The following is a 24150-nucleotide window of genomic DNA, read 5'->3' on the forward strand; positions in this document are numbered from 1 at the left end:
AAATAATTTAAAGTCTAAGAGTAGTAAAAAAAATACTGTGTCAGTGAAACAAGAACAGGATGCTATCAAAAAGAATAAGAATATGAAGTAGTCTAATAGTCACTAGTAAGACAGTTTCAAAAAGGTAGTGATATGAAATTAAGGGGAAGAAATCACCAAAGAAATAATACAAGAATGCTTCCCAGAACTGAAGGAAATAACCAAATTTCCAAAACATGGAACAGGGGAAAATAACACACACTAAGAAACATTATAAATTTTCAAAACAACAGAGAGAAAAACAGAAGCTAAAAGCTTCCAAAGAGGAAAAACAGGTCACAAACAAAAAAACTGATAATCAAAATGGCATCAGACTTTAATAGCAAGACTGGGTGCTAGGACACAACAGAACAATGCCTTGAAAAATAGGAAAATGATTTCAAACGGTTAAGTGGGAGGTTAGAATAAAGAAATTTTAGAACGCAAGATTTCCAAAAATTCTACCTTCTCCAAACCCTTTCTCAAGATACTTACTGGAGAATATGCTCACTAAAACTAGGGCATAAACCAAGTCAAAGAAAAACATAGGATCCAGGAAATGGGGTTCAACTCAGAAGAGAAGGATGGGTTATTCCTGGCATAAGGGCAAAGGGAAGCCCCAAGAGAGCTATGTAACAAGCTGAGGAACCAACTAGCCCATATTGGAACAGGATGACAAAGAGCTCTAAGAAAGATTCCCCAGGAAAAATAAAAACATAGAAATATGTTTGATCTGTGAAAATGCCATATTAGAGGCATTTTATAGAGCTTATGGAAGATGTAGGACAATTTAGCTAGAGAGCCAAAGAAAATTACGTAAACAAAATAGGCACTTATTAACTCCAAGGGAAAAAAGAAGTTGTACAAGAAAGGTAGACATAACAGACCTACTTAGCTGAATATTGAACAATATTTACTTAGAGAGTTAAAATCCTCATTTAATATTATAGGATGTTGGTAAGTAATGTCTAAAATTATTAGGAGAAAATGAACATTACTATAAATGCAGAAAAAACAAGTAAGAGTTAATGTCACAGACTCTAGGGAGCTGGAAGGGGTAGAGGTGGGGGATTGGGAGCCCTCTGTTTTTTGGTATGCATCTTTTACCGTTATTGGACTTTATAAACCCTGCATTTATTATTTTGGAGATATATAGATATACTATATACATATTACTTAGAAGAGATAAAATAAGAGATAAAATACTTTTACAGCAGCTAACAGTACTCACCACTCTACCAAGGAAAGAAAGTTAGAAAATCAATGTTGCTCCAATAGTCTTAATAACACATGACAGGTGTACTATTCCAAAGGACGTTAGCTCTGCACTTAAAAGACTTAAGGTCTTTTAAGGAGACCAAGACTTAGAAAAAAAGAAAACAGATCTTCAGAAGCAGTCATATAATCTGGCCAGTGAGCATAGATTCAAACTCATCTGAACCACATTCCAACATAAACAAAACTAAGGAACTTTTTTAGGTCTTCTAAAAGCATGCAGTATGGCATTTGAAAAACTAACAAACCACTGCATTCAGATAAGATAAACAAAGGAATCTAGGGGGAAAAAAAGTATTTTTTATTATCCACAGGCAGTCAGACTATAGTCTATAATTCACTTATGGCACATTTCAATTTTATTTTGACAGTATGTTACAAACTTACTTCTACATGCAGGCATCAGTCTAGCCAGAACTTTAAGGGCACGTTTTTCTTAACCATAACACTTATTCTTCTCTATCCGAAGATATTTCAGACAAGAGATGGCAAACTCAGAAAAGAAGCAACTCCATTAGTCTCAAAGATGAATGATCTCAGCATAGAATGGCCAACGGGGAAGAGACATACTAAAAAAAAAAAAAAAAAAAAAAGCTAAAAGGAAAAAGTGCATTAGCTTTCTTAATCTTTAGGAATCAAAATGCTTCCTTTCATTTTTATGTGTTTTAGCATTTCAGAACATTATAAATACCCTCATTTAAGCGGCCAGCCAGCACAATGGCCCATAGCCTCCCTTCTTTTCCCTCAAATACACCAAACTCCTCCCCAATTGTGCCAGTTATTCTCCCTCTACGCCACCCGCACAACCACCACCAGATCCCTGCCTTCCCATCTCTGCCCCCAGGAAGATGATCCCTGCTGTGTGCATCTCTAGAGAGCACTTGCTGACTGGCTGCCAGTTGGGTTTGGTCAGCAGGCAGCCCCAGCAGATCCAGTGGAGGATCTTTCTTTCTGACTCCCTCCCTGTCTTGGGCACCACATCTTTGGCAACCGCTGCATCCCACGGCAACCCTTCCTTCCTGTTCTCACTCTCCCTGAGATCTAGTAACACTATTTCCCCTTTTCCCCCTTGCTCTAGAGGCGGTAATGGCTTCAGGCTGTGGCTAGTCTATCCCAGCCTTTCACCACTGCTTGTTTCTTCCTTTCAGGCTGCCCATATCTCTAAGCAACTCTTCCATTAACTTCTTCAGAACTCTGACCAATTCATTATCTCAAAGCCTTTTTGCACTTCATGTTCACTATACCTTACATGTTCTTCACTTAGCCCTTCTGTATACTGGCTCCTTAGAGATCAGGTGTCAAAGCTCCTATCACCTTCCTCAGAGGGGCTTCCCTGACCACCAAATCTAGTATTAGCTCCCACCTCAAGCACTCTCTTAGTCCCTTCCATTTTTATCATCTCTCTTTCCTAGAAATTCAGTTCCTAAAAGTAGGAACCTAACCAGGCTGTCTTGTTCACCTTGTACCCAGTGCACAGCATGGAGTCTAATAAGAGCAGGAGTTAAAGACTTCTTGTGAAATGACGTGGTTTCAAATCAAACTTTAAAAACAAATTCCTTCAAGTTTAATTTTTAAAGCAAAAGAGTCCCAAGACAATCTCCAACTCTTATGGGATGTTATTCCCATAAGCAAGTAAAACTCATTTAAAATGAATACAAATGTTTGGTAGAACAGCATTTCTTAAGACTATTCCCGCCTATAACACTAGTTACTAGATTGTTTTCTGTAGCAATCCAATGATTGATTATATTCCCACATGGGATACACTGTCAGGGCCTATCAGATAACGGGGGCTAGTCCAAAGATTTAACAGGCTCAGATGGTGTTCAATCCCCCAAAGGTAGCTCTAATTCCTACTACTTTCAAGAAAGCAATTGTGAATATGAAAATTAAGTTATTATACAGTATCATAGGGATATGCATGAGTCAACTCTTATTTATTTTAAAATTAAGACCCATCAAGCATTTGTAACAATTCACTGCAATTCAGACTTAACTACCAGAGCCCCATAACCCAAGAGTATGAATGTGAACTAAAGGGCCACTCATCTAAACCAAAATCTGACCTATTATGGATCAGAAAAGAAATATTAGACAAACAGATCAGTTTAGACAGTTGATCCTTCTACAACACAGGTTTAAACTGCATAGGTCCACTTATACGTGGATTTATTTTCAGTAAACATGTTCTACAGTACTACACAACCCCCGGTTGGTTGGATCTTCAGATGTAGAACCGAGGATGCAGAGGGCCAACCATAAATTTATACTCGGCCTTTCAACCGCATGCAGGGTGGACACCCCTAACCCCTGCATTATGCAAGGGTCAACTGTAAATTAGTTTCATGTTACGCTTTTCTAATGATCATCTCCACAAGAATTAAAGCTAGTAAATCCCCAAAATAATTTTATATAGAACTTTAGCTCTAAGTTAATATATTCAGTCAAACATCTTTTCATAAACTGTTCCTATTTTCCGTATAAACAGAGAATTCCTGGAATGCAGATTTCAATAATTATACTTAACTTACTTTAAGTTTTTATTAAAAATGAAAGAAGTCCAAGAGAACAATTTATATGCAACTATACAATGTTTTAAGTGGCTTTCCTATTCCTATTAAAGCTTTATATTTAAAATGTCTACATAATATGTGCTTCACAGGCTTGACACTATCAAACTTTACCACACATGTGACTTTAGCAGCTTTATTGCACAATGATCCACGTTAACACTGCATATTTGTTTAGTTCACCCAATGTCATAAAGTGCTATTCATAGGTGGGAAAGGAACAAAGCTTACTAAACACTGAAATTCTCCATGATATTTCCTACCTCAGTCAGGGAAAAGAAAGCTAATTTAACCTGAATAGCAGATTTCCATTTACATACATATATAACCAGAAAGGAAAAAAAAAAAAAAAACAGATCTAAGAGTTTTGTTTAGTCAATTAAAATATGTCAAAAGAATTTCAAGATGATTAATGCTAAATGCCTAACAGTCTAGTTTCTGAATACTCCAACTTTAAAAAAACTAACCAGTTTAAATAAAACCACCCAAGAAAGAATCTTTCAAAAATGAAGATAAAATTTAGATATGAGATTCTTCAAATTCAAAGAACTTTTAACTTTAAAAAAGGGTACACACAGTCATTATGATTTTAATTATTATTCCTAAACAATTAAATTTGTATTTTTACTTGCTTATATGACAAATGCTTATTACCAATGAGCCATAGAAAATGCCATACAACTGACCGGATAGTTACTTCACATTTTATAATATGTTTAATGACACTAAAAATGTATCAAGAACTTTTCAAACATGTAAACATAAACCAGGACAATCTGATATATAATATTTGTGCCAAAGAATGAAAATTACAAGACACAAAAAGAAAGCAAAAGAATATGACAATTATCAGTGTATCTTCACTAATATTTATGAAAAATAATGATTTGATACAAGCGCAAATATTTTCATAGAGAAACTAAAAAAAAAATTGAAGAAAAAAATTTCCCCAAAAATCATATGAAGTGAAAAGCTTCGTGTGTTAGCCAAGAATTTTGTGTTTCCTGCAAGAAACCATGTTTCCTACACATGCAAGTATGGGCACTACAGCTAAGAGAACTCTTAAAAATGTCCTTAAGAATACAGTTTGTGGTCTTAAAAAAAACCCAGCAGTATTCATTTTCCAGGCAATATATTCTGAATATTAAATACATAATTTTCCATTTAAATATACTACCGTTTCTATGGCCTTTTTTTACCTATCTATACCTTTGTTTTCCGATTAAAAACGAATGCACAACACAATGCTTAGTACTAATTTCTATCCAGAAGGCATTTAAAAAATATCTTCTCTTAGGACATAAACATGATATAAAAATGAAAAACCAAACACAAAAGAAGCATAATAAATACTTTTGTATCCCTTCCCCCAACCCCGAAACAAGGAATGTAAGTATCAGCAACGCAAGCTGACATAAATAAATTAGATTTCCCGGGGGTAAGAAGATAATCCAGTTAACCATTTCAGTATTAACTATGAAAAAAGTATCTTTTTCCCCGGTGTTTGTAAAAGGCAGGAAGCCTGTTTAGGCTTTCTGTTTTAAGAAGAAACATACACAAAAAACAAGTGTAGCGACCAGATACTTAGATGATATGTAATTAGTTACAAAGGTTAACACCAAGGCATTACTTTGCTCACATTTTTTATCCTAAGTCACATCAGATGCTTAAACTACATGGTCTCTTGGTGTTCTAGATATGTTGCTGTGATGGGTTCTTCAAGCTGAATTCCTCCACTGCCCATTAATGCAAATGCTGGATACATAGTATGTGAACAGTCCACTTGGCGCTCATAAAGGCATTTCATGTGATCCATATCATAGAAACCCACTTTGCCTTTATCGTAGTCGAGGAAAACCCCTATACTTGTTGGCATGGGGAGAACTCGATTTTCAGGTTCATTAGAAGAAGTAGGTGACTTGGGAATAAAAAATTTCTTCATGCCTATAGTAACTAACGTAAAGGGTTGTGAAGAATCAAAACAGGTATCCTCACTTCCGCTGTCATGCCCACTGTCTTGCTCGTATCTAAAATACAACACAAACAGACAAAGCAGAATCTTATCTGTATCAGCATAGGCTTTCAAGTAGCTTCGAGACATTTCCACAAGATAATATACATTGAGTTAAAATTAAAATCAATTGTACATCAAAACCTTTCTGGTAAACCATAATCAATTGAAAACATAAGGACTTCACATTGCCACTTAGAATTACGCCACAAACTCAGCCCCAAATTCTGTCATTAAGTAGCATCCATTTTTACCTATATACCTGAGAACCTAAAAATAATAATTTTGGCCTATCAAAAATAAAGCAGGGGGAAGGAAACTGAAGGGACTTGACAAAGATTAAATATTTCTAGCACAAAAATCATATATAAAAAAATTAAAAACCAAGACAGGCCCCCTAATCCAAGGAATTTTCAGACTAAGTAAAATAAATGGGCACTGCAAAATAACGCAGGAGAAAAAACCATGTTTCATTCTCCTGCTAAGAACTATATTTCCTGGTTGGGAGTTCTACATGGATCTATGATGCAAGCAAGTATTATAAAGGTTTTTTTTTCCCCCCCTTGATTATAAAACAGTAACACCTTGAAGAAAATTTTGATACAAAGTTCCTTCCATTTTTTCCCTATGCATAGATTGCTTCTTATATATTTGTGATAATACTACATCAACAACTTTAATCAGGTCTTTTCACTTCTAATATTTCTCATGTTGTAAACTTTTTTAGCATTATTAACAATAATCTACCAAGTAGACATACCACTATGTTTAAGTGACTATTTTCCTATTTCAGTTTTCGCTCTTATTTCAATTTCTCATCTTAGTGCAAAAAGTTTTTCCTATCACTCAGATTGTTAATCTGGGATTTCTGTAGACATAAATGGTCAAAAATTACTTGCCTGGACTAGTGCACACTATACCATCTAACAAAAATAAACTGTACAGTCTCCACTAAATAGTCAAACTCAAGAAACTGGAATTCTCTGCCATGGAAACACGTTTAACATGACCCAATTTTGTAAGTACTTACGGGACAGTTTAAAGAATTGTATCCCTTAACAAAAGAACAACTTAATATCAATTGTGAAATATGGCATTTAGAGGCATTTCACTATTTATGCAATTTTATCACATCATTAAGGTAATTGATATGAAAGACTTTGAAAATTCTAAATTGCGAAGCTATAACATAATCAAGAGGTGTACCCAAAACAGACTTATTTCCTCACAGCATGAGAAATTAACTGCTGAATCTCATTATTCACTGTGTGAATACAAGACAACCTGACTCCTTTTCTTAGCCAGCCACATAAGCACAGCCAAAACACCTGAGTCTAAGAAATGTATACTCTAAATACTAAATACTCTAAATGCAACAAGTAAATCCAAGTCTATTTTCAGTCTCACCTTGCTAAACCAGGATGTTTACTTCCTAAAGAACTAAAGAATTATCAGTAGAAGAATCTACCTTGGACTAACTGCATCCCGGGGAGACCGGAGCCATTCTTGTAGTTTATCACTGGAAGCAACTCCCACTTTTACCAGGTATGAATATGGTTCTACACGGAAGGCCCAAAAGTGTTTCCCTTTTGTAATTCCAACATCTCCAATGATGTAGTCTAAGCTTGTGAAGTAACCCACTTGGATCCGCTCCGCAGCAAGGAGAAGATTAAATCCAGCTCTGCTCTCTACACGGTCTCTCTTCAAGTTCAGCAAGAGGTGTTCATTATTATAGCCACATTTTTCATCAAAAAGGAAACTGAAAACTGTAAATAGAGCAGAAAATTAGTCTGCAAATTATTAGCATTTCTACAATCTATGGTTAAATTTAACAGGTTTTTCAAACAGAAATTACTAAAAAGATATAGGAAGAGGAATATATCATTCTACCCTACACAAACTATGACAAAACAAAACCCCAACTTAGAAATAATTTCCAGTAAATTCTCTGTACCTGAAAATCTTCATAAATTTCAAAGCAGAAGAAACATTTTAAATGCATGAGAAATTTATGAATGTAGTTCCTTGGAATAGATATAGCAAATCTATCCTAAGTATTTTACAGTCTTGAATCTGTCCTTTTATCCCTAAAATAAGGGGCTGTACATTTTCAAAAATATCTATGTATTTTATTAAAACTTTATTCCAAATTTTATAAATATGGAAACTATTAGCAATTTTAGTAAGGTCTTTTCCTTATCAATCAAGATGGCAAACATGAGAAACAGTGTACAGTGTAAAAAAAAAAAAAAACACACACAGGCTTTGGGTTCAGAGAGACCTGGGTTTGATGCCTGGCGCAAGCATTTAACTAGAGTTTAACCTAAACTTTGATTTCCTCAACTACAGAATGGAGATAATGTTGCCGGTGAATTTAACGTTCCTTCTTCGTCGCGAAAGAATTTGGAGAATTCCAAATTCAAGAAGTGGATTTATTTGGAGAGAAACACACTCCACAGACAGAGTGCGGGCCATCTTGGAAGACAAGAAGCAAGAGGCCTCGAAATAGGGCGTGGTAGGTTTTTACGGGCTGGATAATTTCATAGGCTAATGAGTAGGAGGATTGTTCCAATTATTTTGGGGAAGGGGCGGGGATAGCCAGGAATTGGGCTACCACCCCCTTTTTTTTTTTTTTAACATCTTCATTGGAGTATAATTGCTTTACAGTGGTGTGTTACCACCCACTTTTTGACCTTTTATGGTTGGCCTCAAAACTGTCATGATGCTGGCAGATGTGTCATTAACATGCTAATGTATTACAATGAGCGTATGAGGCTCAAGGTCTACTGGAAGTCGAATCTTCCGCCATCTTGGACCTAGTTGGTTCTCACTAGTTTTCATCATGTACTATGGGCTATGTCTTTCTTTTAAAGGTTGTGCCCTGCCCCTTCCCTCCTGTTTCAATAACACTATTCTTCTATCAACTTAAACCCATTCAGCCTAACATTTAGTGGCTGCTAGCCCAAAAAGTGGAAACATTCCAAACGCCCATCAATAGATGAATAGATAAAGAAAATGTGGTATATACATACAATGGAATACTATTCAGCCTAAAAAAGTAAGGAAATTCTGATACATGCTACAACATGCATGAACCTTGAAATAAGCCAGTCACAAAAGGATTATGTGAATCCATTCACATGAGGTACTTAGAATAGGCAAATTCATAGAGGCAGAGGTAGAACAAAGGTTACCAAGCTCTGGGGGAAGGGTGGATGGGGAGTTACTGTTTAATGGGCACAGAGTGTCAGTTTGGAAAAATGAAAAAGTTCCAGAGATTGTGAGTGGTGATGGTTGCACAACACTGTTGAATGTACTTAATGCCACTGATCTGTAAAAATGGTTAAAATGGCAAATTTTAACTATATAATACCACAATTGTAAAAAACTGTCGGCTAACAAGCTAAAACTATTCTCCATATGTGATTTGACCAGTCTTCCTGGGAATGCCTAATGCCCTGGCATGGCATTTCACACTTTCTCTCAATCTCAAAAGTCTCCCAGTTTGCAAAATAAATTTAAATGGTCACCCTATTCATGTGGTTTCTCTTGGAGAAAAGAAAGACAGCTTTTAATGTTTCCTTTCCTCCATCCCCCTTCACTTTGTCACTGAAAACAGTAGCTACTTTCAGGTTTCCTTTTTCTTCCAATTTCAGTCAGAGACTAGAAAAGAAAGCGGAAACTACATAAACAGTAGAATATTTACTTAATACTTGCAAATGGATCCTAAAACTCTCTTTTGGATATTATTAAAATTCAAGAAAAATAATTTGAGCCAACCCTATTTATTTGTATTTCTTTTTAATTAGTCACAATGTACATGAAAAACAGAGTGAATAGTACACTCTGGACAAAAAGGGAAGGATGGGCAGAGTGCACAAAATACGGGTACATAAGCCACTAAAAATGGGCGGGAACAATGAGGTCTAAAAGCCAAATGAAGGAACCTCGGAGGCCGTGACCAACTGGGCAGAATGATTTCCTGCTCACCAGGATGAGCACAACTTTGGTTCTAAATGTCCCTTATCCATGGAGACACTGTAGTGAACATCAACTCACCTGTAAGTCATTCTCATTCTATAAAAATTTACAGGTGCTGTTTAAGTAGAATCAGTGGTTATTAACTTGGAAGGGGGAGGGAGGATTGCTGGGCAGGAGGAGCTTTTAGTGTAGGAAAAAGCTATCCATGTGGTTCTAATACCTGCCTTCCATCCCCATGTGCTCGTAATTACTGAGTGAGAAAAGCCAGACAAGTCAGAATTAGGTAAATTAAAATTATTCTTCACGTTATTGTACCAATAAATTTTTAAAATATCTGCCTAGATCCTATGTTAATAGAGATTTCTATAAACTGATCAAAAATACAGAATTATACTATTTAATACTTGTAAGGTAGCATTTATGCTATTTTAATCCCAAATTAATAGCCCTGCTCACTCAAATGTCATGTTTTTCTGTATCTGATGTCAGTCAGAAATCTAATCCTGTTCTCAGCCTAGATGGTGAAATTCAAGTATTCAGTCTATTTCTAAATCCTAGCTGGGTATGGAATCTACTTTTCTAGAGTATTTTACAGATGAGAGGTGGTTTTAATGTAGGTCTGCATGGACACATTAACTGGTTTATTTTTTATCATGGTCTCTTCCAACTCTATGCTTTTCTTATTCCCACTATTCACAATACCTGGAGCTGGAGGAGTATGAAGAATCAATTCCCTGCTGCAAGGACTGCAGATTGAACCCTTGTAGGCTCTTACTCTGAAAGCATAGTTACAATTACTTTCAAGATCAGAAATGACTTTACTTGTGCCACACACTTCTATCTCATTCCAAGACAACATTTCCTCATCTCTATTAATCTTCCGATATTCGAGGACATAGCTATCAGCTTTATCCTTTTCTGGATGGTGCCAATTTATCAAAGCATTGTTATAAACTTTGCTCTGTTCCTCATTGATCTCTGGCACATCTATGCCTGAAAGAATTATGAAATAGAAAACAATGTTAAAATATTATTTCAGAACCTTTATTTTTCCTTTTATTTCAGTAAAAATGATTTATTGAAAATACTTAAAGGATTTCTCTGCTGTTCAAGAACTTTCTACATTTATAATACTGTGTATAAGAAAAAGAATAAATCCTGCAAATACAACAGGATGTTGGACTTTGAGGACATGCTAAGTGAAATAAGTGAGACATAGAAAAACAAATGCTGACTGCGTGATTCCACTTTCGTGAGGTATCTAAAGTAGCCAAATTCATAAAATCAAAGACTGGAGTGGTGGTTACCAGGGGCTGAGGAGCAGGGAGAAATGGGCGCTTATTAATCAACAGGCATAAAGTTTCAGTTAAGCAAGATGAATAAGTTCTAGAGATGTGCTGTACAACTTCTGTCTACAGACAACAATACTGTATTGTATACCAGAAATTTAAGAGGCTAGATCTCAGGGTAAGTTTTATCATAATAAAATTTAAAAAGGAAAGTAAATTGAGATTTTAAAAGGTATATTTATGTTTATAACTGAAAGGGGAAAGAAGAATGAAAAATAAGACAGACAAAATAAGTAAAACTCAATTTTAGCTTTACATATTAATGCTGAAACACCATAAATTAAAATTTTTAACCACATACTCTTCAATTTCCATCTACTGAATAACAACCCTAGACTTGAAATTTATAATATGTGTCCTCCTATAAATTATTTTAATAAATACTTTTAAATCTAAGTTTGGTCAGTATAATAATAAACAAACTTCAATAAAACATTATATAGTTCTCTTTCATATTATCTTCCACAGAGTTGCAAAGCAATTTATTTATTTATTTTAAAATTTATTTATTTATTTATTTATTTGGCTGCACCAGGTCTTAGTTGGGCATGCGGGATCTTCGTTGCAGCGTGCAGGATCTTTAGTTGCAGCATGCGGACTCTTAGTTGCGTCATGTGGGATTCAGTTCCCTGACCAGGGATCGAACCCAGGCCCCCTGCATTGGGAGCATGGAGTCTTAACCACTGGACCACCAGGGAAGTCTGGCAAAGCAATTTAAATGACTTTTTCTTGGTATAAACAAGATACATATTTTTTTAAGAAAATCAGAAACTACATAAAACACGCACAAATTAAGTAACTCAAAGATTATCACTACAATAATTTTGTGTAGCTCCTGCCAGTATTTTTCTCCCAGTGGCATTCCACTGTAGCAACATTTAACTATTTTCAGAAACATGTTTCTAATTTCTCACTAAAAATACAATGATTAAAATATCACAGCTAAATCTTTGTGCATATTCATAATCTTTTCCTTAGAATAAATTCCAAACAGCTTAACTGCTTTGGTCATATGGTAAAAATAAGCTATAGGAGTTACACATGCACATGCACACATAAATAAAAGCACATTTATATCAAATCACAGAGAAATACACGAAATGAAAAGCAGAAGTCTCCCTCTTCTCCTTGTCCTCCAGCTATGTACAAGCAGTGTACAGCACAGGTATGTCTATGTGTGCATTTGTGCAACTGAATGTTATGCAGCCATGGGATCTGAAAAGCCATCCAAACTACATTTTAAAGTTAAAAAAAAAAAAAAGCTAGTTAAAGGATAACATGACTGGAATGCTCTATGTGCCTGCAGGAAAAAATGAGGAGAGCATCCACCAGTAAGAAGCTGGGTGACCAGCAGCTTTCCATTCTGACCCACCCGTTTTACTGGTCCTTTGTTACGCACTGGTATAACCCGAGGTTACCCACACTCAACTTCCTTTTTCCAAAGACTGTTGTGGGACCCCCAGGGAAGGGAGGACCTTGTACTCCTAAGTAAACTAGCGTGTATATAAAAAACAATTCAAGTATACATTTTGGAAAAAGAGGAAAGTACAGTACATGAAATAGAATCAGCATTTCAAATATCACCACATATTTGGAAAAACAAGATCATCATAATAGACAAGAAAAGTATGTACCTGACAGAGATTCAGGTATTGATCGGAAGAGAAAGGTGGTCATAGTAATAATCCTTCAGTGTGTTTAACTTTTAAACAAGACAAATTTCCTTTGACTGAATACAAATCTATGCATCTATACCTGTACAGTAATTAAACTGTAAGTGTACTTTTCCAAGGACTGTAATTGTTCACCATTATTAGAAGAGAAATCTGAGGGAGATGAACAAGGTGAGAAGAAAAAAGGAAAGGAAGACCTCCCTGCTGCGGAGCAGCAGAACACAAACACAAGCAAATGTTAGGGGCCGAGCTGCCCGCCCTAAAACTCATATGTTGAAGTTCTAGGCCCTAGTACCTCAGAATGGGCCTTTATTTGGAGAGAGGGTCTTTAAAGAAGTAACACAGTTAAAAACAGGTCGTTAAGGTGGAGCCTAGTCCACTATGACTAATAGGACTGGAGTCCTTATAAGAGGAAATTTGGACTCAGATATGTATAGAGGGAAGACCACGTGAAGACACGAGAAGACGGCCATGTGCACACCTAGGAGAGAGACCTCAGAAGAAACCAACCCTGACGACAGCTTCATCTCAGACTTCTAGCCTCCAGAATCCAACAGGAATTCCCTGGCGGTCCAGTGGTTAAGATGTGGGCTTTTACTGCCAAGGACCTGGGTTTGATCCCTGGTCGGGGAACTAATATCCTGCAAGCCCCAAGGTGTGATTGATAGATAGATAGATAGATAGATAGATAGATAGATAGATAGATAGCTAAATAAATAAATAAAACCTTTTACTGCCAGAATCCTATGAAATTAAATTTCTGTTGGTATGTCACTCAGTCTGTGGTATTTAGTTTTGGCAGCCCTGGCAAACTCATACAGCAATGTAAACACTTAAACATCTTAGAATCATTTTTAGCCTGGAGATATCATTTCTAGGTTTCTGCCCTAGGGAAACTCATACACACGCACAAAGAAACACTGACAAAGATGTTCAATAGAGCATTGCTTACAACAGATAAAAAAACAGGAACAGACTGTCTCTTAGTGGGAAACTTACTTACATAATGGAATACTGTAAAGTTAACATATAGCTGTAAACCAGAACTTCATGTATTAACAAATATTTATCTTAAACTTAATTTCTCAAAAAAATAATTTACAAAAAAAAGATACATACAATGTGGTGCCATTCACACAATGTTTAAAAACATACAAACCAAAAGAATCTAGCTTCTGTGCATAAAAACATGGTTATAAAAACATAAATGGCATATGATTTTAGCGTATGATGGTCTGGGCAACTGAGATGCTGCATTATAATGTCAAACTGAAGAGAATTTGTGTTTCTCCTACACAATGTGAATTCAAACTAAAAACATGAAGGTATGCTGTTACTAAAACTCACCACTAGAGAAAAAGGACAATTCTCCAAGAAGTTCTGTTTGTTTAGATGTATTAACAACATAGTCTTCAAAAGAAGTCTGAGCCGCAGGTCTAAAGCTCTTCAAAGATTCTGTAGCTTTCTGTATTCTACAGACAGATATAAAATATTTTATACAAAAATGATTCTTTAAAAAGGCAAATCAGACTAAATATTTTCAATGAGATTAACAAAAGAAAACTTCACTCAACAGTCAAGCTAAGAGTGAAGCAAGAGATACTGCACATAACACAGCACTCTGAACCACTCAGAGCTACAGCTGCAACATAAAGCAGCATTTAATGACACTGCTAGAGAGAGACTGTCAGTTCAAAGTTAAATACCTGAGGTGGAGCTGTTTTGCGGTCTGAACAAAGCAAGACTGATCTGTCTCTTTCAGCACTTCTTGAGCGTATCCCACGAGTCCGTTGTTCTCTAGCAGCCCCTGATACTCTTCCATTTGAGTCTGAAATTTGTCTAATCTTAGTTTCTTAGAAGCATCAATTGCCTTCAAAACAGATGATTTCCTCTCTCCTAGGATTTCAAAGAGCTTTCCAAAATGTGTAATTGCTTCTTCTTTAGCCCGCTCTCCATTACACTATTATAAAACAAGCAAAGCGTTACCTCATCTGCTAAATCCAAATGTCTTTTCAAGAAAGAGTCGCAATTCAACAAAACGAACCCAAATACTGGAAAGAAAAAGATTTTGTCTGACTCCTTGATGTTTTCAGAACAATAATTTGGCATCAAATATGCTTACTAAGGAATGATCAGCAACTTTGAGACATACTTTGTAATTTTATAATACTATATTTCCTTAAGCTTTCAATCTCCAAAGTCCAGCAATAAACAACTTATTCAATGAAATAAGAAAGCAACATTCAATTTGTATACAAAGGAACTTGAGGCAGAAATGAACTGATTTAACCAAAGACACAGGAAAATACAATCTCGCACTTATTTATTTTTATTCATTTCTAATTCAGGAAATTTTATCCTTTCTACCATATACCAATTTTTTAAAAAGTTAAACCACAGCTATGAAACTGAAAAAAATTACATCCTATACTAAGTAATAAAAATGTAACTCTTCTCTTCAAATTAATATTTAGTTATATATAATTATAATTAAACTGTAATTTAATTAATATTTAATTATAAGTTATGCAAATTAACTTTTTTATGCTTGAGTTTTTCTTTTCTGAAAACTAGGGGTAAGAGAGACCATTTAGGTTTTTCTGAAGATTGAAAAAGATTATTTACATAAAATGCCCACCACAACGTCACATACTCTCAATAAACATTATTATCACTGCACACATAGCTATTCCTATACTTTGCCAAAAAATGATCCTCTCTATAGTGCTTATTAAACATTTTGCATGTCCACAAAATCACACCTTGACCTGATTTTGAAAATAAGACCAGCAAAGCACTTACAAGCATTTATCATAATAGACTCATAGCAGCAGCCAACAGAAAAGAGTCTTCAAGAACATTCTTAAAAGCTGACAATATATGGTAGAAGTGCATTGCGCATTTTCCAATGGCTTCTGGTCAACATTTAAAATGAAAGGAAATTTTTTCCAGGTTGCCTTCTCTGATTCCTAACCTCAACAGCCAATTTTTTAAAAGGAGGATAGGAGGAGAGAACAGAGGGTGGTGACATTCTGGTAGTATTTCAGTGACATATCACATTAAGTTCAGAAATATCATTATACATAGATCAAGAGGAGACTTTTTCCAGCTAAGTATAATTATAGATAAAAAGACAGTGTCACAGTCTTCACTGAGTAAAATTCAAGAATGGAGATAAATTTTCTACTGCAGAAGATTCTTACTGATAAGCCTACAAACGCAGCTTAGGTCAAAGGTACAAGAAGGAGTTAAATAATTTCTCCAGAATCCCAAGGCATCAATGCCTACATGAATACTTGATGCCTGAGTTCTTCAGTTTTCAACCTACTGAATGACAAACTCAAAAACAAGCACTGGGTTTCCTTATCTCAGAAGTAAAGGCAGCCTGACTGAGAAAACCAATAAAGACAAATCTAAAATAACCACAGACACAATCCCTGAAGCAACCTACTATCTAGATGATAATGTGCTATGTGTTCAGGGATTATAGTAAACTGAGAGAGTTTGTCAATCAAATACAAATGCGAGAAACAGAATCCTACTTTTAAATTACATGAAAATGCAATCAGTGACTATCAGAAAAATAATATTTAAAATATTAAAGCAATATTGGTAATATGGAGATTGGTTCAAGATGGCAGAGTAGAAGGATGTACTCTCACTCCCTCTTGCAAGAACAACAGAATCACAACTAACTGCTGAACAATCATCAACAGGAAGACACTGGAACTCACCAAAAAAGATACCCCACATCCAAAGACAAGGGAGAAGCCACAATGAGATGGTAGGAGGGGTGCAATCACAATAAAATCAAATCCCATAACTGCTGGGTGGGTGACTCACAAACTGGAGAACACTTATACCACAGAAGTCCACCCACTGGGGTGAAGGTTCTGAGACCCACATCAGGCTTCCCAACCTGGGGGTCCGGCAAGGGGAGAAGGAATTCCTAGAGAATCAGACTTTGAAGGTTAGTGGGATTTGATTGCAGGACTTCGACAGGACTGGAGGAAACAGAGACTCCACCCTTGGAAGGCACACACAAAGTAGTGTGTACATCAGGAACCAGTGGGAAAGAGCAGTGACCCACAGGAGACTGAACCAGACCTACCTGCTAGTGTTGGAGGGTCTCCTGCAGAGGCGGGGTGTGGCTATGTCTCACCATGAGGACAAGGACACTGGCAGCAGAAGTTCTGGGAAGTACTCCTTGGCGTGAGCCCTCCCAGAGTCCGCCATTAGCCCCACCAAAGAGCCTGGGTAGGCAGGCTCCAGTGTTGGGTCACCTCAGGCCAAACAACCAACAGGGAGGGAACCCAGCCCCACCCATCAGCAGAAAATCGGATTAAAGACTTACTGAGCTCTGCCCACCAAAGCAACAGCCAGCTCTACCCACCACCAGTCCCTCTCATCAGGAAACTTGCACAAGCCTCTTAGATAGCCTCATCCACCAGAGGGCAGACAGCAGAAGCAAGAACTACAATCCGGCAGCCTGTGGAACAAAAACCACATTCACAGAAAGATAGACAAGATGAAAAGGCAGAGGGCTATGTACCAGATGAAGGAACAAGATAAAACCCCAGAAAAACAACTAAATGAAGTGGAGATAGGCAACCTTCCAGAAAAAGATTTCAGAATAATGATAGTGAAGATGATCCAGGACCTCAGAAAAAGAATGGAGGCAAACATCAAGAAGATGCAAGAAATGTTTAACAAACATCTAGAAGAATTAAAGAACAAACAAACAGAGATGAACAACACAATAACTGAAATGAAAAATACACTGAAAGGAATCAATAGCAGAATAACTGAGGCAGGAGAATGGATAAGTGACCTGGAAGACAGAATGGTGGAATTCACTGCTGCGGAATAGAATAAAGAAAAAAGAATGAAAAGAAATGAAGACAGCCTAAGAGACCTCTGGGACAATATTAAACACAACAGCATTCGCATTATAGGGGTCCCAGAAGGAGAAGAGAAAGAGAAAGGACCTGAGAAAATATTTGAACAGATTATAGTCTAAAACTTCCCTAACATGGGAAAGGAAATAGCCACCCAAGTCCAGGAAGTGCAGAGAGTCCCATACAGGATAAACCCAAGGAGAAACATGCCGAGACACATAGTAATCAAATTGGCAAAAATTAAAGACAAAGGAAAATTATTGAAAGCAGCAAGGGAAAAACAAGAAATAACATACAAGGGAACTCCCATAAGGTTAACAGCTGATTTCTCAGCAGAAACTCTACAAGCCAGAAGGGAGCGACATGACATACTTAAAGTGATGAAAGGGAAGAACCTACAACCAAGATTACTCTACCCGCCAAGGATCTCATTCAGATTCGATGGAGAAATCAAAAGCTCTACAGACAAGCAAAAGCTAAGAGAATTCAGCACCACCAAACCAGTTCTACAACAAATGCTAAAGGAACTTCCCTAAGTGGGAAACACAAGAGAAGAAAAGAACCTAAAAAACAAACCCAAAACAATTAAGAAAATGGTAATAGGAACATACATAGCGATAATTACCTTAAAAGTGAATGGATTAAATGCTCCAACCAAAAGACACAGCCTTGCTGAATGGATACAAAAACAAGACCCATACATATGCTGTCTACAAGAGACCCACTTCAGACCTAGGGACACATTCAGACTGAAAGTGAGGGGATGGAAAAAGATATTCCATGCAAATGGAAATCAAAAGAAAGCTGGAGTAGCAATACTCATATCAGATAAAATAGACTTTAAAATAAAGACTATTACAAGAGACAAAGAAGGACACTACATAATGATCAAGGGATCAATCCAAGAAGAAGATATAACAATTATAAATATATATGAACCCATCACAGGAGCACCTCAATACATAAGGCAACTGCTAACAGCTATAAAAGAAGAAATTGACAGTAACACAGTAACAGTGGGGGACTTTAACACCTCACTTATACCAATGGACAGATCATCCAGACAGAAAATTAATAAGGAAACACAAGCTTTAAATGACACAATAGACTAGATAGATTTAATTGACATTTATAGGACATTCTATCCAAAAACAGCAGATTACACTTTTTCTCAAGTGCACATGGAACATTCTCCAGGATGGATCACATCTTGGGTTGCAAATCAAGCCTCAGTAAATTTAAGAAAATTGAAATCATATCAAGCATCTTTTCTGACCACAATGCTATGAGATTAGAAATCAATTACAGGGGAAAAAAAGTAAAAAACACAAACACATGGAGGCTAAACAATATGTTATTAAATAACCAAGAGATCACTGGAGAAATCAAAGAGGAAATCAAAAAATACCTAGAGAAAAATGATAATGAAAAGACAACGATACAAAACCAACGGGATGCAGCAAAAGCAGTTCTAAGAGGGAAGTTTATAGCTATACAAGCCTACCTCAAGAAACAAGAAAAATCCCAAACAAACAACCTAAACTTACACCTAAAGGAACTAGAGAAAGAAGAACAAACAAAACCCAAAGTTAGCAGAAGGGAAGAAGTCATAAAGATCAGAGCAGAAATAAATGAAATAGAAAACAATAGCAAAGATCAATAAAACTAAAAGCTGGTTCTTTAAGAAGATAAACAAAATTGATAAACGATTAGCCAGACTCATCAAGAAAAAGAGGGAGAGGACTCAAATCAATAAAATTAGAAATGAAAAAAGAGAAGTTACAACAGACACTGCAGAAATACAAAGCATCCTAAGAGACCACTACAAGCAACTCTATGCCAACAAAATGGACAACCTGGAAGAAATGGACAAATTCTTAGAGAGGTATAACCTTCTAAGACCAAACCAGGAAGAAATAGAAAATATGAACAGACCAATCACAAGCAATGAAACTGAAACTGTGATTAAAAATCTTCCAACAGGGCTTCCCTGGCGGCGGAGTGGTTAAGAATCCGCCTGCCAATGCAGGGGACACAGGTTCAAGCCCTGGTCCGGTAAGATCCCACATGCCGTGGAGCAACTAAGCCCATGTGCCACAACTACTGAGCCTACACTCCAGAGCCCGAGAGCCACAACTACTGAAGCACGCACACCTAGAGCCCGTGATCCGCAAAAAGAGAAGCCACCGCGATGAGAAACCCGCACACCGCAACGAAGAGTAGCCCCCACTCACTGCAACTAGAGAAAGACTGCATGCAGTAACGAAGACCCAACGCAGCCAAAAATAAATAATAAAATAAAATTAATTAATTAAAAAAAAAAATCTTCCAACAAACAAAAGTCCAGGACCAGACGGCTTCACAGGTGAATTCTATCAACCATTTAGAGAAGAGCTAACACCCATCCTTCTCAAACTCTTCCAAAAAATTGCAGAGGAAGGAACACTCCCAAACTCATTTTATGGGGCCACCATCACCCTGATACCAAAACCAGACAAAGATACTACAAAAGAAGAAAATTACAGGCCAATATCACTGATGAATATAGATGCAAAAATCCTCAACAAAATACTAGCAAACAGAATCCAACAACACATTAAAAGGATCATACACCGTGATCAAGTGGGATTTATCCCAGGGATGCAAAGATTCTTCAATATATGCAAATCAATCAATGTGATACACCATATTAACAAATTGAAGAAGAAAAACCATATGATCATCTCAATAGATGCAGAAAAAGCTTTTGACAAAATTCAACACCCATTTATGATAAAAACTCTCCAGAAAGTGGGCATAGAGGGAACCCACCTCAACATAATAAAGGCCATATATGACAAACCCACAGCAAACATCATTCTCAATGGTGAAAAACTGAAAGCATTTCCTCTAAGATCAGGAACAAGACAAGGATGTCCACTCTCACCACTATTATTCAACATAGTTTTGGAAGTCCTAGTCACGGCAATCAGAAGAAAAAGAAATAAAAGGAATACAAATTGGAAAAGAAGAAGTAAAACTGTCACTGTTTGCAGATGACATGATACTATACATAGAGAATCCTAAAGATGCCACCAGAAAACTGCTAGAGCTAATCAATGAATTTGGTAAAGGTGCAGGATACAAAATTAATGCACAGAAATCTCTTGCATTCCTATACACTAATGATGAAAAATCTGAAAGAGAAATTATGGAAACACTCCCATTCACCATTGCCACAAAAAGAATAAAATACCTAGGAATAAACCTACCTAGGGAGAAATAAGATCTGTATGCAGAAAACTATAAGACACTGTTGAAAGAAATTAAAGAAGATACCAACAGATGGAGAGATATACTATTTTCTTGGATTGGAAGAATCAATATTGTGAAAAGGACTATACTACCCACAGCAATCTACAGATTCAATGCCATCCCTATCAAATTACCAATGGCATTTTTTACAGAACTAGAACAAAAAATCTTAAAATTTGTATGGATACACAGAAGACCCCAAATAGCCAAAGCAGTCTTGAGGAAAAAAACGGAGCTGGAGGAATCAGACTCCCTGACTTCAGACTATACCACAAAGCTACAGTAATCAAGACAATATGGTACTGGCACAAAAACAGAAATATAGATCAATGGAACAGGATAGAAAGCCCAGAGATAAACCCACACACCTATGGTCAACTAATCTATGACAAAGGAGGCAAGGATATACAATGGAGAAAATACAGTCTCTTCAATAAGTGGTGCTGGGAAAACTGGACAGCTACATGTGAAAGAATGAAATTAGAACACTCCCTAACACCATACAGAAAAATAAACTCAAAATGGATTAGAGACCTAAATGTAAGACTGGACACTATAAAACTCTTAGAGGAAAGCATAGGAAGAACACTCTTTGACATCAATCACAGCAAGATCTTTTTTGATCCACCTCCTAGAGTAATGTAAATAAAAACAAAAATAAACAAATGGGACCTAATGAAACTTAAAAGCTTTTGTAAAAGAAAGGAAACTACAAACAAGACGAAAAGACAACCCTCAGAATGGGAGAAAATATTTGCAAACGAATCTACAGACAAAGGATTAATCTCCAAAGTATATAAACAGCTCATGCAGCTCAATATTAAAAAAACAAACAACCCAATCAAAAAATGGGCAGAAGACCTCAATAGACATTTCTCCAAAGAGGACAGACAGATGGCCAAGAAGCACATGAATAGCTGCTCAACATCACTAATTATTAGAGAAATGCAAATCAAAACTACAATGAGGTATCACCTCACACCAGTTAGAATGGGCATCATCAGAAAATCTACAAACAACAAATGCTGGAGAGGGTATGGAGAAAAGGGAACCCTCTTGCACTGTTGGTGGGAATGTAAATTGATACAGCCACTATGGAGAACGGTATGGAGGTTCCTTAAAAAACTAAAAATAGAATTACCATATGACCCAGCAATCCCACTACTGGGCATATACTCAGAGGAAACCATAATTCAAAAAGACACATGCACCCCAATGTTCATTGCAGCACTATTTACAATAGCCAGGTCATGGAAGCAACCTAAATGCCCATCAACAGACGAATGGATAAAGAAGATGTGGTACATATATACAGTGGAATATTACTCAGCCATGAAAAGGAACGAAATTGGGTCATTTGTAGAGACGTGGATGAATCTAGAGACTGTCATACAGAGTGAAGTAAGTCAGAAAGAGAAAAACAAATATCATATATTAACGCATATATATATGCATTAACCTAGAAAAATGGTACAGATGATCCTGTTTGTAGGGCAGAAGTTGAGACACATGTAGAGAACAAACGTATGGACACAAAGGGGGGAAAGCAGCCGTGGGTGGGGGTGGGGGTGTGATGAATTGGGAGATTTGGATTGACATGTATACACTGATGTGTATAAAATGGATGACTAATAAGAATCTGCTGTATAAAAAAATAAATGAAATAAAATTTAAAAAAAAATACTGGTAATATGGTGCTAATTCACATAATTTTTCAATGATTTTAACCCATTTTTGAAAAAAATTTGTAAGAAATGACAGTCTCATACTAGCCAGAATATTTTTACATTTAATTACAAAACATAAAGTGATCAAGGGTAATGGCTCTTCAGTTTATTTCAAATAGAGAAAAGAAATAGGGATCAAAATCAATGAAGACTATTAGGAATTTTAAAATAACCCAGTTCTATCCTCTCTTACTATATTTTTAAAGTGCTATCAGTTTTTAAAATTTTTTACTGAAGTATAATATGCAAAGAGGAAAATGTACATGTAAGTGTAAGGATCAATGAGGCTTTGCAACCACACCCATGTAACCAGCATCTAGACTGAACAATATTACCAGTATCCCAGAAGCCACCCTTCTAACCTTTCCAGGCACTAATCCTCCCTCTCTTCAATAACTCCTATCCTGAACAACACAGTCTAGTTTCACCTGTCTTGGAATCAATCACCCAGCATGTACTCCTTTGTATTTTGCATCTTCCTTTCAATATTAGTGCCAGACTTATCTACATTGTTGCACATAGTTGTAGATATTCATCCTTCACTGCTATTTATATTCCACTGTTAATGAACATTTGAGTACTTTCCATTTTGTGGCTATCACAAATAATGCAGCTAAGAACATCTTAATACATGTCTTCTGGTGAACATATGTGACAGGAATATACTTTGGAGTATCTGGAAACTTAAATAAACCTGGTCCTACCGACACATAGTACATTTTTCAAATGCAATCTGTTAGTTTTATAAGATACAGATAATCATAAAAGCTATTATTTTCCTTATATTGCTACTTTGGAGAACTCGTTAACTGCCACATAAAGAATGTCATTCTTTCCTCTGTGTTCCAATATCATTTACTCACAACGTCTATCAGCACGGATCACATAGCATTATTTTTTACATTTGTCTTCTTAGTCCCAGAAAAGCAGGAGTGAAATCTAACACAACTTTGTACTCCCAGCTCAAATAATACCCTCTGGATTTTATGAATGAATAAATGAATGTCTAAATGAATAAATGAAAAATATGCAAACCAGCTTATCACTTACCTCCGTTTCTTTCATTAACAAGTTTAGTTCAGAAATCTGACTCTTCACCTGGCTCTCCTTGCCAATAAGGTAATCAATATCTTTTGAAAGCTTTTCCTATTGGAATATATTAGAAACAGAAATAGAAGTGTAACAAAGGCCTTCCAGAATTTCTTTTAACACAGTACCCTCTTCTCTAGCCTATGATGAACAGACAGTAAAATCAACAATGGTAATTATCATTATTAACCCAGGGTAAACAGTCACTGGCCTTGAGCACACAGGCCTAAAGATACATGAGGGATTAGAAGCAGTTAGAAAAAAG

At 36.3% G+C, this 24150-nt stretch overlaps 1 protein-coding gene across 5 annotated transcripts in view; it reads right to left on the reverse strand.

Moving 5' to 3' along the window:
• Nucleotides 1–1801: 1801 nt before the first annotated feature.
• TRIM36 (tripartite motif containing 36) overlaps nt 1802–24150 on the reverse strand; it is a 47510-nt gene continuing 25161 nt past the window's right edge. For 4 of the 5 annotated variants that reach the window (XM_059919413.1, XM_059919411.1, XM_059919415.1 and 1 more), the window contains 6 exons: nt 23847–23942; nt 14584–14837; nt 14225–14349; nt 10558–10848; nt 7343–7640; nt 5376–5890 (listed from right to left, as the gene is read on the reverse strand). In XM_059919413.1, the coding sequence (XP_059775396.1) occupies nt 5536–5890; nt 7343–7640; nt 10558–10848; nt 14225–14349; nt 14584–14837; nt 23847–23942 (1419 nt within the window). In that variant the 3' untranslated portion in view covers nt 5376–5535. Of the gene's footprint in view, nt 1863–5375; nt 5891–7342; nt 7641–10557; nt 10849–14224; nt 14350–14583; nt 14838–23846; nt 23943–24150 lie in introns of those variants that run through there. The other variant, XM_059919412.1, reaches the window with a different exon arrangement.

This window comes from Balaenoptera ricei, chromosome 3 (assembly GCF_028023285.1).
Source record: "Balaenoptera ricei isolate mBalRic1 chromosome 3, mBalRic1.hap2, whole genome shotgun sequence".
Taxonomy (NCBI): Eukaryota; Metazoa; Chordata; class Mammalia; order Artiodactyla; family Balaenopteridae; genus Balaenoptera; species Balaenoptera ricei.